At 51.2% G+C, this 15,067-nt stretch overlaps 1 protein-coding gene across 2 annotated transcripts in view; it reads right to left on the bottom strand.

Moving 5' to 3' along the window:
- Nucleotides 1-15,067, bottom strand: part of LOC116955650 (uncharacterized) — a 52,723-nt gene that overhangs the window by 11,678 nt on the left and 25,978 nt on the right. For both annotated transcript variants that reach the window (XM_032976859.2, XM_032976860.2), the window contains exons 6-11: nt 14,073-14,244; nt 6,869-7,060; nt 4,979-5,109; nt 3,685-3,715; nt 1,348-1,428; nt 154-246 (exon numbers count right to left, since the gene is read on the bottom strand). In XM_032976859.2, coding sequence (XP_032832750.2) covers nt 154-246; nt 1,348-1,428; nt 3,685-3,715; nt 4,979-5,109; nt 6,869-7,060; nt 14,073-14,244 — 700 coding nt within the window. The remainder of the gene's footprint in view (nt 1-153; nt 247-1,347; nt 1,429-3,684; nt 3,716-4,978; nt 5,110-6,868; nt 7,061-14,072; nt 14,245-15,067) is intronic.

The raw sequence follows: 15,067 nt of genomic DNA, 5'->3' as shown, positions 1-15,067 counted from the left end.
CAATGTCAGACAGAACAGGGGTGGGCGTGGCTATGTAAAAGTAGGCGAGATTGATGGAGGGAGGTGTGGCCAGCACCCCCCACACGTGCCGGTTGAGCGGTCCCACAGACATTGTGGTGTAACTTTAAACCGGCCCCTTGAGTGGCCTCTTACCCGGACGTCATCCTGCAGACGGGCGAGCTCGTTGGTGAGCGCTCCGAAGGTCCCCATCACCAGCTTCATGGCCCTGTCCATGGACGATTTCACCTGCAACCCAAATCCCCGCGGAGCTTAGTGGATGTGTTAACTCGTCCACGGATTCTTCAGTAACTGAGGGTTCGTGACTCTGTGCCCTTAACACTCAATAAACATGAAGCTTGTGTATAAGGGGGCGTCCATAAATGACGTCACGTGATTTTGGACGATTTTTGACCCCCCCCCCCTTCGTCACACGGCGTCACAAAAAGTCAGATCCCCCCCCTCAAATATGACGTCACAAAGCTCTGCCCCGCCCCCCAAAATAAAACATGCTTCAAATCGCTTTAAACTATTGTCATTGTAGTGCGTATTTAATGTGTTGTAGGAGAAAACATTTACTAAAAAGTCTATTTAATTAAGTAGAACGTGTTGTCTATATTTATTTAAAGTTGCGCATTTTGACGTGACGTCACATTTCTCAAACCGCCCCCCCCCCTCGTCACAAATGTCTGACCCCCCTTCTAGGTGCGTGATGTCATTTATGGACGGCCCCTAAGCAGCTATAACCTCCAAGGATACATGCGTGCGCATGCACACGTGCGCGCGCAAGGTAAATGCAAATATCGTTTTAGCTTTGCAGACTGTCAGGGAAAGTGCTGATAGCGAGCACCTAATAAAACCGGCGTGGCACACGGAGAGGGCGGAGAGGTTGGTGTGGCCTCTTTTGAGGCCGAGTTGACCTAGAGGAGGGGCCCAAGGCCGTTAGCAATGGCCAGGAATCAAAGCCAGTTGGGCGGGTTCTTAGCGCCGTGTGCTAACCACTGTACGGGCAGGACAGAGGAAACGAGAAGCAATGCAAAGGAGGGCAATGAAAACGAGACAACACGAATCGATTGTTGATTTGAATCGCAATCCCCGAATCATGATATTTCATTCAAACGACAGAGGGGCAGTGGGCGTAGCGTGGTTGGCATGGGCCCTGATGTAAGGGTCTAAATGGGGTAACCCCGCTACTCCATTTTCCCCGACCCATCCGACTTTTAGCCCAAGCACCTGAGCCCCTCCGCTGCCTGGGCCCGGTGCAGTTGCACCGCCTGCACACTACTCGATAGCGGTGACGCGTTTTGGTGCTGTGCGTGCAAGCGAGTGGACGCGCGGGGCGCTCCTCACCTCCAGCAGTCCCCGCAGGTGCAAGCGCACCGTGTCGGACGTGCCTCCTGGGATCTTCAGGTCGATGTTGTCGACGTCGTTCTGCGGGCGGGGCGACGCGGACACATCAACTCCCGCTCTAGACGCGGTCATTCCCGATTCCACGACGCGATAATCTCTGTATCTCAAATCACGTGACTTATGTATGGCCACCCCCACTCTGAATCCCATACCTGTCAACCGCCTAATCAGTACTTACCTTATTACAGACCAATTCAAAACTTATTGGTCACCCCGTGCCCTTATAAATCTCAACGTTCATCCTACAAAGTCCCATCACAAGGGAGAAACACAAACAAATATACGAAAAAATGTTTGCCCATATTGAAACGGCCGTACAAGAATACAGGTAAACCGTAAGGGGTTGACAGCTACGGAATCCCTCCCCACTCTCCCAGACTCTGCTCTCCAACGCAGCTCGCTTCTGCTCGCTCCTTCTCTATCTTGATGCGGTGGAGATTTCCAGGGATATAACTAACAGGGCAAGTATATTATTGGTTGTTTCGGTAAAGTCACGTAGAAGGGAAGAACGTTACCGAAAGAACCAAGAATATGAATCCCTGCAGTCACGAAAGCTTTAAATATAAATGTAACAGGGCAAGCTCGCACGGTGTGTCAATGAGCGCACATTACTCGCAGTGCGGAGGTCACCCCGTTTGAGTCGATCTCCCGGCGCGGCAGTGGAAATGACGGTGCCAGTTTTTCAAATCCACCCCCTCCCTCCCCCCGACCCCACCCAGCAGTAAAAATGGGTTCACCATAGTAAGTTGACTGGCAGGTCACGTGGGGTGGTGGGGGTAAAGTGTGGGCGCGTCCACCTCTTCGCGGACGTTTGGTCAGTGTGGAAGAGTAGACCAAATACCGTCTGGAGAGCAGTGACGTGCGGTGAGGTCAATGGCTGGGGAGGCACTGGCGAGTGTCAGAGCCAGATTCACACACTGAGGGGGGCGTGGCCTTATGGAGGGAGGTGTGGCCTCACTGAGGGGGCGTGTCCTCAGTGAGGGGGACGTGTCTAACGCAGATGCTATAGCTGCCTCCCCTGGTGCTTTTTCATTGCAGTTTCATGACGAGACCAACGAGCCTAAATATCTTTACACACATACGTGAAATAAGTTACCTGGAGTATGGAAGGCGTGGACATGCAATGAAGGGGTCTACAAACATTCCATTGGTGGCATACTGAGATAGTAACAGGCACGCGCTTATTACCCGTGCTCCATCCAGTTACTGAGGGGTTGCACAATCAGAGGGGAGGCTGAGCTCGTCGCTGCCTCACCTCTCGTCTCTTCCTGTATTTGAGGCAGAGCTCCGCAAATTTGGCGATTTTTGACGATAAAAATAATTGTAATCGTACAGAAATGACATTTATAACACAGATCAGTGGAAAACCCTAAGATTTATTTTATTTGATTATTCTTTTTTTCTACTTTTCGTAACAGCTACTTTCATTGGAGTATGACAGGTGAGGCTCTGCCTCCCCTGCCTCCCCTGACCGGACGTCCCTGCTGGAGAAGCTCTATGCCGCTCCCACTATTGGGCCCTCTTGATCCCCCCTTTAGCGGAAGCCATTCGGGCCAGCAGCGACCCTTCCGCCAGAGGTGGCATGAGTAAGAAATTCCAGGGCTGCCCCTTTACCCTTTGAAAATGGCTATCAGACCAAGCTATGAACCCGTGCTGTGACCAGCACGGCGACGCATGGTCACACAGCAGCCGCGGCACCGTTGTTGTGTTATCACGAGCGTTCGTATATCCAGCTGCTCTCTGCGTTCTTCAAAAGAGCAAATTCCGGTTGTGTTGAATGCGCGCCCGTGTGTCGTGCATACAGGGTGACCCAAAAACGAGGACACATAGGGTTATTATATATATACCACATCGGGTTATTTAATGTATTTGAACAAATTTTCAAACTGACTGCCATTAACATGAATGCATCCACGGATTATAATTTGAAATTAATTTTGTCGTTTTTTTATATTACAGCTGTGTAAATCTTTGAACATTCATCAATTAAGTTTTGTTCGTGTCAGTTCGTTCGGGGTTCTTGGTCGAGTTTTGTCAACGACAGATTTGAGTTGACCCGAACGGGAAGAAGAAAAATAAATACGAAAAGTGACAATCGAAAAAATATAACCTGAAAAAATAAAACATATTTTAACACCAGTGTTCAACTCAATTAAAGTCCTGTGTGTCCTGACTTTTGGGCCACCTTGGAGATCGAGAGTGTGGTGAATGTGTTTCGTTTGGGCCCGCATCCTGATTCCTTGTGATCGCTCACGCACAGGCATCGGACTGAACTACCTTTATCGCTGGGCTGTCCAGGGATTTCAGCCTGGAAAGCAGAAATGTTGCCGCAGTTAGTGATCTCAGTTGAGTGTTAGCTCGGGACATCAAGTTGATATTGTTGAACTGGGTGAGAACTCGAGAGACGAGAACAGAGCGACTTAGATCAGGGTCATAACACCTCCGATTAGCACAGTTGGCTCCATCAAGTGTGAAAGAAGTTCAACATACGTACATACATAGCAATGAGACATTTTTTGTAAAACTTACCAGTAGGGGGCGATGATTGCTACACACAACCTCAATTGAGTAATCGACGATGGAGCTTTAAAATTTGGCAAATACAGACCCTGACGCTGGCACACGATGGCTTACTCTTGCGAATGACTTCACGGGATCATGACGTGAAATGTGAGTGCCACCTCACGGCGGGGAGGACTGCCATGGGGGACCTGGGCAGTGCCAGCGAGCCACCACCCTTCCAAATGATGGTGGAAACACGGCATCGATGAGCTCTCATCGAACCCCAGTGCACTTGTCAGTAAAGAGTATGGCTTTTTGGGGGGCAGCATCTCGTGTGTAAGCCCTGCCATACAGCGAGAGCGTGTGTGTCTTTGCCTTTTGGAGGAGGCTCGTGAAGGACGCTACTCTTTGGATGGAGGCAGTTGCCCATCCAGCAACAATGGAGGTCAGAGGAGCGACGCTCACAAGGAGCGGAGTGCCGGGCGGTTAACATACAGCAAGTTGGCAGAGTCGGGAGCAAAGGCGGTGCATCTGCCGGTCGTCTCATTCAGTCAACCCGTGGCACCTGGGTCTGTCCCATGACCTCCTGCCAAACGGCGAGCCTTGGACACTTCACGTGACCTCAAAGTGCACCTAGCCTGCCAAATGCTTTGAGGCGACGTCATCGTCACTTTGTGGCGAATGACGGCTGTTGTTGTTGTTGCTTGTGTGTATGTGTTTGGTGATGGCGGAGTGGGGAGCGGTAGTGTAGCGGTTAGCGCGCTGTGCTATGAGCCCGGCAACCCGGGTTCGATTCACGCTCACGGCCAACACCAGTGGCGATTATCTGAACCGGTCCCGGGCCTCGCCTAGGTCGAATCCGCCTCAAATGAGTACCTGGTGCGGTGTGTAAACATCGCCACTAGGGAGACAAAGGGGGTCGAACGTGGTGCTGGCCACCCACCCCCTCGTGCACCGTTCCGGCCTTCATAGGTGCTCGCTAACAGCACTTGCCCCTACAGTCTGTTAAGCCTATACGGGGGATCTTTGTCTTTGGTGATGGCAGAGAGGGGGGTGGGGGAGGCATCACCTGGTACGCAGGCCCTGCACGTTGGTCTCCAGGCAGTTGTAGAGTTCGCTCGACGTCCCGCGCAGCTCTCCCAGCAGATCGCTCACCGGCTGCAGCTCCTGGCTGAGAAGCGCGTCGTGCTGCCGCGACAGCTGCACACAGCGTGAAACAACGAGGTAGAGGTCCACGACAGCTGCACACGGCGTGAAACACCGAGGTAGAGGTCCACGACAGCTGCACACAGCGTGAAACACCGAGGTAGAGGTCCACGACAGCTGCACACGGCGTGACACACCGAGGTAGAGATCCGCGACAGCTGCACACGGCGTGAAACACCGAGGTAGAGATCCACGACAGCTGCACAAGGCGTGAAACACCGAGGTAGAGATCCCCGACAGCTGCACACAGCGTGACACACCTAGGTAGAGGTCCACGACAGCTGCACACGGCGTGAAACACCGAGGTAGAGGTCCACGACAGCTGCACACAGCGTGACACACCGAGGTAGAGATCCACGACAGCTGCACACAGCGTGAAACACCGAGGTAGAGGTCCACGACAGCTGCACACAGCGTGACACACCGAGGTAGAGATCCACGACAGCTGCACATAGCGTGACACACCGAGGTAGAGGTCCACGACAGCTGCACACGGCGTGAAACACCGAGGTAGAGATCCACGACAGCTGCACACAGCGTGAAACACCGAGGTAGAGGTCCACGACAGCTGCACACGGCGTGAAACACCGAGGTAGAGATCCGCGACAGCTGCACACGGCGTGAAACACTGAGGTAGAGATCCACGACAGCTGCACACGGCGTGAGACACCGAGGTAGAGATCCACCACGTGGCTCTCACAGGCCCCGACGGGCCAAGCGCCGTGAGCGGGCTCCTGGGGAGGCCGGCACGGCGCACGGGGAGAACGCTGCGAGCGGAATGGGCCGGCGTCGCAAACGAAACTCCACAGACGAGAATACGGCCAAGATGATGAAAACAAAACCAAAACGAATTTGCCGCGCAATGCTTTTCATTCGCCCCAATAGTTTTGCAGACTTTTCTTTTACCGAAATAAATGGGCAGTTGGGAGTGATTTTCAAAAACGTTACTCATTCATCAAAAGCAACGCAACAACGTGCCTCAAGAAGCAGGAGATGGAGCAGTGAAATCATCTCGTGCGCAGAGGCTGGATGGATCATTACAATAATAAAACGCTTACTTTTTTTTTACAAATCGAGGTTGCTGAGTGCAGGCCCAAAGCACCAAGCGTAAAGCGACAAACAGCGCTGCTAACATTGTTATAGATATGAGTCGATACGTGCTTGAATCGAGTAATGTTATCATAAGAGCTTGGGGAAAAGATACGATGATGGGAGGAGGGACTTCCAAAGTGCAGCAGTGCGAGGAAAGAAGCAGAAAGAGAAGCGATGTGACCTGCAGTGTTGTGAGTGAGTGGTGAGTGCGTGAGTGAGTGAATGGGTGGGTGAGTGGTTGGATGAGTAGTTAGATGGATCAATTAGTGAGCGAGCGAATTGGTGGGTCCGTTGTTGTGAGCTGTCGTGTGGTAGTTGGTGGTGGTTGAAGTGTGAATCAGATTAAACGGTCATTCTGGTAGCCTGAGTTCCTGTGGAAGTTCACATGAACAGCGAGTAGCGATGGAACAGTGATGCGGAGGTGTATATTGCTGCCATTGCGCACAAGAATTAACTAAACTATTTTTTTTAGTTTTACCAGGTAAGGCCCACTAAAGGTGTAGAGCTCTTTTTAAGGAGGGACCTGGCCATCAGAAATGATGGCAGCTCAACGAAGTGGCTTATCACGTGGATATTTATAGCAGCCAAATACTCTGAATAGGGGGCGGGGGTGGGGGGGTCATACAATGTGAACCCGTCGCCATGGTCATGGTGCACCCACCGTTTTCGGGCTGGGGGGCGCGGGGGACACGGGGAACTGGTGCTGGGGTGGCGGAGCGACCGGAGGAGGCGACACGAGGGGGGACACGGAGTGCTGCTCGGGGGGCGTGGGGGCGGCCGGGGAGGGCAGGCGCCTGGCGGGGCGCGGCGGCTCCGTCTGCGTCACCTCCACCTTGCTCGCCCGGCCTCTCATCTGCACACAAAGATCCAAGGCAGGTAGCCGTAGAGTCAGCATTGGGGGGCGACCAAATCTTCCAGGGTGTCTGGGGGTCCCAACCCAGAAAAATATCAAAATTTGAAAACTAATTTCCTGCCTAAAATATAAAAAAAATCCCTAACGCGTGGGATGGACTTTTTATTTATTTTTTACAATAATGTCTAAGAGTATATTGTATTACATTGCTGTGTTTATACTTCTTTATCATTTCTTGTTTCATTGTATGTAATGGCAGAGATTAGGGATTCATAAAGTACAACCATAACCACAATCATGTGAACAGAAATCGATGCATTGACTTATATGAAGACAAGTCCAGATATTGTGGCCAAGGTTTAGCAAATTGTTTTTATTTACATAGCATAGCAATTTTATTTTTTCTAGCAATATATTTTTTTCTAGCAATATATTGGGGGGGGGTAGATTTTGAGCATCTTTAAATATTGGGGGGGATGTGTCCCCCCTAGTATATATTATAATTACGGCCTTGCAAAGATCACGCCGATAGCCATAACGGATTGTCGGGGCGAGCGCTGTTAGAGTCACGCCCATGGAGGCTGGCACGGCACGCGAGGAGGTGGGTGGCCAGCTAGACGCCCGGCCGCCTTTGTCTCCCTCGTGGCGATGTTTACGACACCGCACCAGGTACTGTACTCATTTGAGGCTGAGTCGACATAGGGGAGGCCCAGGACCGGTTCAAAATCATCCTCAGTGGTGTGGGTGACCGCGAGTGGGAATCGAACTGGGCTCGCCAGGTTCTAAGCGCAGTACACTAACCGCTACACTACCACATTTGTGCCCGCACACACACACATGGGTGCACATGGCACGTGTATTTAAATAAAGATCTCCAATGTTAGCCTACACAATCTGTTGTGGGCAAGTGCTGTTAAGAGAGCACCTATGAAGGTGCTCAACAAAAGGGTTTGTGTGTCCAGCACCGTGCCCTGCCCGGGAGGGGCACAGGTGGTGCATCGGCCAGTCATCTCAGTCAGTCGACTCTTGACACCTGGGTCTGTCCCGTGACCTCCTGCCAGTGGGCGTTCGACACTTCACGTGGCCTTAACGTGCACACAGCCTGGCATAAGCGCCGTGGTGACGTCACTGCCACTTAGTGGTGAAAGGCGGCAGCTGTTGTTGTTGTTGTTCTTGTGCCTTGCCACATTTGTCTCCCCAGGGCTGCTGTTTGCAGACTGCACCAGACACTCATTTACATGCCCATGAATGGCTGAGATAGCCACCACTGATGTTACAGTAGCTCTGGCCGGGAATCGAACTCTGGGTACCGGAGTTCGTAGCACATTGCACGATTCACACAAATAAATTGGTAAAAAACAGCGCAATTAAAACAGTTTAAAATGTAGGAACCTGAAAGTCTAGACGAGTATATTTTTTATACAGGAAACTCGTAGATAAATTAACCGAGAGAAGAGAATGTCGATTTAAAGCTTTCGTGACTGCAATGAATCATCTTCTTTGGTTCTTTCGGTAAAGTCACGTAGAATGAGAATAAAATAATAAATTGATAAAATAAAATAACACAATAATATTCTCACGACGTTTCGGCCACAACACAAGCGGCCTTCATCAGGTGAAGGGACGAGACTGTCTGGTAGGACAGCGCTGGCCTACCTGGTAGGACAGCGCTGGAGTGGAGCACTCCAGCGCTGTCCTACCAGACAGTCTCGTCCCTTCACCTGATGAAGGCCGCTTGTGTTGTGGCCGAAACGTCGTGAGAATATTATTGTGTTATTTTATTTTATCAATTTATTATTTTATTCTCATTCTACGTGACTTTACCGAAAGAACCAAAGAAGAGAAGAGAATGTCTTCAAGACAATTAAATTTTTTTTTATACAGTTGCGATCAGTGATATAAACGCTGAATTCTACCTAAATGTAACGCAGGCCTGCTATCGTTGCATGTTCGATGGATATAAATTCATAATGAATCTTTAATATATTAAAACCACTTGACCCTGAGCAAAATAATGTATGAGCGCATTATGAATTGCAATAATAAATTTGTAAGCGTGGCAGAAGGTATTTCGACCTTTCTATGCGTCGGGTTTACCATAATAAGTACAATATACAACTTGACTCATACTCTGTGGTTCTTTCGGTAGAGTCACGTCGTAGGTATAAAATAAAATAAATCACGACGTTTCGATCGCAACACAAGCGGAAAACATATTTTATACCAACGTGACTTTACCGAAAGAACCAAAGAGTATGGATTCCTGCAGTCACGAAAGCCTCAAAGCAAAACTTGACTCATCTAAATCAACTCGGGCCCTCCCGTAAGTCACGTGACTTCTAACCCCGTGCAGGTGGAACAGATGGAGCGCACGTTTTGCTGTGCCACCTTCTGCTGGCGAGCCACGGTACAGCGGCCTCCTCGACGCCCCGCAGGAAGAGGCGTTCCACGACTATTCGTGATCCACCGAGTTTGATCGACAGAAGAAGGCTTCAGGCCAAACGAAGACCCGGCTCGAAAACTCTCCGAAGCTGTGGTCCGTGCCAATTTGTACGCCCACATCGTCATTAAGGCGAATTGGCAAAGCAGCAGAAGCCACACATTTCGTAACAAGTTGACAATGAAAAGATTTATGGTTAACAGTTTCATTTAAAAGAAAGCCATGAATCAGGCCAGACCTGAAGCTTGTTTCCCCTGCAGCGTCGTAAACGAGGGGACAATTTGTTATTATATATCACGTATATCCCGTCTCGCCACGTGAAAACAAAATCACACGTCTCACACAACCCATCAGCCGCACGACCTTCTGGGAGTGTACACTTTCACAGCGGCATTCACCCAAAGACGAGCAAAACTCTGGATCCGTTTTGACGCACGGTGTCTCATCAGCAGCCAGGCTTGCTTGTGAACGAGTGAGTGCTGGTGAACTGCTCGTCTTGCAGACAAGGACCCTTCACTCTCTTTACGCTATGGGGTCCGAGTTCGCCGCCGCAACATTCTACAGCAATGCACAACTCAAATTTATCGTGAGCGTTGGGCGGGCGCGACGCAGTCAATTATTTTCAACGAACTTTCAACATCGTTAAACGCTGAGCGGAAAAGCGTAACCATGCCGCCTGCTCTCGTGTGCGTCGTGCATTCTGCCCCCGCGCTGCCCCCCCTGCCCGCTCTGCCCCCCCCGCTCTGCCCCCCCCCGCTCTGCCCCCCCTCTACCCCCCCCTACCCCCCCCCCCCGCTCTGCCCCCCCTCCCCCGCTCTGCCCCCCCCCGCCCTGCTACTCCCCCGATCTCCCCCCCGCTCTGCCCCCCCCCCGCTCTATACGAGGGAGGGACGCTCTGACGCTCGTTCATTTGTCAGCCCCCCGCCCAAAATGACCGCAGGCGGAGGATCATCTGTCGCCTGCTCGGAGCCGGCAATTTGCACCTCGCCAGATCGGGTGCGGCCGGGTGGTGCAGCACAAAGGTCGGGCAAGGCAAAGCGACTGGCACGGTCTTAATCGAGGGAAGTCACGCGAGGAGGGCTCCGTCATGGACGTGGCTCTGGACGTCAGAACCTGCCAGTCGCGTGCGTGTGGCCGGAGGCCCAATCCCACATCTCCACCCACTAATCCCACCCCCTGTCATCATCTCCACCCACTAACCCCACCCCTTGTCACCATCTCCACCCACTAATCCCACCCCCTGTCACCATCTCCACCCACTAACCCCACCCCCTGTCAACACCCCCGACAACTAATCTCATCCACCATCTCCACTCACTAATCCAACTCTTATTCTTAGCTCTTTCGGTAAAGTCACGTTGAAGGGAAACAATAAAATAATAAAATATATATATAAAACAATAAAAAAATTCTCACGACGTTTCGACCATAACACAAACGGTCGTCATCAATAAATTAATGCAAACCGACACACCTGATGACGACCGTTTGTGTTATGGTCGAAACGTCGTGAGAATGTTTTATTGTTTCATATATATTTTATTATTTTATTGTTTCCCTTCAACGTGACTTTACCGAAAGAGCTAATAATATGAATTACTGCAGTCACGAAAGCTTTAAATCAAAATTTAATCCAACTCTGTCGCCACCTCCAACCCACTAACCCCACCCTGTCAACATCTCCAACCACTAATCTCATCCACCATCCCCACCCACTAACCCCACCCTGTCACCATCTCCACCCACTAATCCCATCCACCATCTCCACCCACTAACCCCACCCTGTTACCATCTCCACCCACTAATCCCATTCACCATCTCCACCCACTAACCTCACCCCCTGTCAACATCTCCGACCACTAATCTCATCCACCATCTCCACCCACTAATCCAACTCTGTCGCCATCTCCAACCCACTAACCCCACCCTGTCAACATCTCCACCCACTAATCCCATCCACCATCTCCACCCACTAACCCCACCCCTGTCACCATCTCCACCCACTAACCCAACCTCACCTACTCCGCCATCTCCACCCACTGACCTCACCACCCCACCGCCAACTCAGGCCTCGCCGCCTTCTCACGGTACGCCAAGTTGAGACCCCTCGACCCCACGGCCACAACAACACCCCCGCCCCCTCATATGCTCGCCACAACCCCCTCCACCTCCTCCTGCCAGAGCCACCAGGCTGAGCTCGTCACACCCGTCGGACCGGGCTGGGCTGCTCTGCCTACTGCTGGCGCTGTGAGGTCACCGGTGCGTCGATCCCTTGGGGCTAGGGCGCGCCTTCGCACCCGCCGATTCACACGGGCGGAGATTCGTCTTGGGGGAGCGGGGGGGGGGATGCTGTGTCGGAAATTTATGCGATAAAAACAGCAGCTTTTAGAACCCGTGCTCCCTACCTGTCTGCCATCCGCGCTTTTGTCGAAAACGTTTCGGAGCGCGAGCTTTGTCGGCTCTTGGCACTCGAGATTTGGAACGCTCTGAAGAGCCAATCACAAACTAAAAACTCACCGATTTTCTCTGCAGACATTTTACCGTACGGCACGCTTTGAACCCCCTTTGTTGGGGTCTGCTGGGACTTCTAAAAACGTCAAATAAAATTTAAAAAGTAAAAATGTTTAATATGCATTTACACCGTCGTCATCATCAGCCATAGGAGGCTTCCCCTGTCACCTCAGCCCCTCTCTCGATCCTGCGCTGTGATAAAGCACCCGATACATGCGCATGAACAGATTTCGTCGCTCCATCTCCCCGGCGGACGTTCTCCCGGACGCGCTCCCGACCAGGACGCATCCTGTCTGACCTCTCGACAGTTTGAATCGCGTCGTTAACCGCCAAATGAACCTCATGGCGGTTCCCCGGGGCACCACAGTACCCCGGCTCTCGCATGACGTCCGTGACGCAGTCATCTTTAGTCTGTTGATGGTCGGCGATGCGGCGATGGACTCGTCTGGCCGAGCTGTGCACTACGATGCACCGCTACCACGGTGCGTACGAGCGTCCGGGGTTTCGGCGCAATCGTCGTCCTCGCTGCGTTTCGACATCTCGGAGTGTGGCACTGATTTCGGATTGATTGGTACCCCAGTCGCGGAGTGAAGTACACCCCTGGACAAAAAAAATAGTGTCCCAGAAATACAAATGTTGAATTGCCTCGGCCCATTTTGTATTATTTGGTGCCCCGTGGTAGCGCCATCAGGATCATTTATTCTCGTACGTGCACGAGTCTATTTCTGTACCTCAGTGCAATTCGAAGAATGCATCTCAAACATGCTTCCTTGTGCATTATTCGGTATTTATTTATTTACTTATTGCGTCGAAGGTGTGCTGGAGTCAAGGTCAACCCGTGTAAGTGGCGCTAAGACTTTCAAATAAAAGTTAATAAAAACTCTTCATGAGCAACAACAACAGCCGCCATTCGCCACCAAGCGGCAGCAATGCCACCACAGCGCACGTGCCAGGCGAGGTGCACTTCAAGGCGGCGGAGCGAATGGCTCGCCATCGGAAAGTTGCGAATTCAAATCCTGGTTGAGGGGTTGACTCATTAACCCTCCGTTGTCGATAAAATTACGACCAATTTGTGGGGAAGTCAACAGTGGTTGTCTTGTGGATCGGCTCGCCCTGGCCAAGGGAATGTGGAATATCCATCACCAGCTCAGGGCTGTCAACACGAGATGAGCGCCTCATCGATGCTCAAGGGGCAAGAAGCGACTTTGACTTATTTTTTTAAGTGTCGAGGGCTTTGCTGCTGGCCAGTCACAACACAGTCCCAGGTGTTACAGATAAGGTGAGGCTCACGGAGCTATATAGCTCTTATTCAGAAGCAACCTGGCCACAAATTATAGCTCAGCGAAGTGGCTTATCACGTGGAAATTCATTGCAGCCCAAATACTCCAAACGCTTGTTTCTAAATGTGGAGGGAAAAAACCGGAGGACCCCGACAAAAATCCACGTGATCACGGAGAGAGAAAGAGACGCGCAGACTCCAAATATACAGCACGCGTCAGGGTCGGGATCGAACCCACGAACCTCCTGTACGCCTGGTGAGGTAGTTAACATCTCACCACCGTGGCGTCTTCGCAGGGAAATCTCTACGGCTGTACACAAGCGCACACGAGGTCACCCATTCATGAACCGGTGAGCTCGGAGACTCTTCTGTTACCAAACCGCTGCAAGAAAATACTTGACGAGAACAAGATAATAAAACATAGGAAATTAAAAAAATCCTCAACACGGATGTGTTCGTGATGGCATTCAACGTGTTTTCTTTGGTTCTTTCGGTAAAGTCACGTAGAATGAGAATAAAATAATAAATTGATAAAATAAAATAACACAATAATATTCTCACGACGTTTCGGCCACAACACAAGCGGCCTTCATCGGGTGAAGGGGCGAGACTTTACCGAAAGAACCAAAGAAGATGAATCATTGCAGTCACGAAAGCTTTAAATCGAAATTCAACGTGTTGTTCAACTGGCAACCGCCTGGCCCGACCACCTCAATGTTAAACTACGGCTGCTGCTCTCCACACCAACGTCAGCCGTGTGAGAAAGATCAAAGGCAGTGTACCGTGTGGTTATTGGCGGTGTACGAAGTGGTCGGCGGTCTCTCCACGCGACGTTTCCAGCTCTCGCTTGTCCTCTGCTCCACGACTCCTCCACCTCCTCCTCCTCCTCCTCCTCCACCTCCGCTCCCTTTCGACGTCGACTCCTCAAACACCCAGTCCTGCTCGTCGCTGCTCCTAGACAAACACATCCGCACCCGTGGGCACCACGACAATGAGCAGCGAGCAAACCCGTCCACATCATCCGTGTATCGCCACGGTGGCTGGGAGATGTTAACTACCTCGCCTGGTATGCACGAGGCCGTGGGTTCGATCCCGACCCTGACGCCTGCTGTGTATTTGGAGTTTGCGTGTCTATCTCTCTCATCATCATCACGGTGGCTAGGAGATGTTAACTACCTCGCCTGGTATGCAGGTGGTCGTGGGTTCGATCCCGACCCTGACGCCTGTTGCATATTTTGAGTTTGCGTGTCTCTCTCTCTCCCCGTGGCTGCGTGGGTTTTTCTCCGGGTCCTCCGGTTTTACCCCCCACAATTAGAAATATGCTTTTGAGTAGTTGGCTGCTATCAATTTCCACATGATACGCCACTTCGTTGGGCTATCATTTATGCCCAGGTTGCTGCTGAAACAGAGCTATATAGCTCAATGGGCCTTACGTAGTAAAATAAAACGTTTACCTTTTAATCTTGATTTTAAGCTTTCGTGACTGCAGGAATCCATACTCTTTGGTTCTTTTGGTAAAGTCACGTAGGTAGAAAATAAAATAAATCACGACGTTTCGGGCGCAACACAAGCGTGGGAAAGCAGTTGCTTTCCCACCTCATTCCTATTGAGTAGTTTGAGGGTAACTGTTCAGCATTGGGATGTTCTTATAGCTAAAACCTATTACATTGTATCTTTTTTTAAGCTATGGGAGGAAGCTGGAGAACCCGGAGGAAACCTACGCAGAACAGCGGGAGAACATACAAACTACACGCAGAAAGGTGCCCGAGTCGGGACC

Source organism: Petromyzon marinus, chromosome 61 (genome assembly GCF_048934315.1).
Source record: "Petromyzon marinus isolate PM22_M1 ecotype Great Lakes invasive population chromosome 61, UKy_Petmar_22M1.pri1.0, whole genome shotgun sequence".
In the NCBI taxonomy this organism is placed as follows: domain Eukaryota; kingdom Metazoa; phylum Chordata; class Hyperoartia; order Petromyzontiformes; family Petromyzontidae; genus Petromyzon; species Petromyzon marinus.
This window is presented reverse-complemented; position numbering and strand designations above follow the sequence as displayed.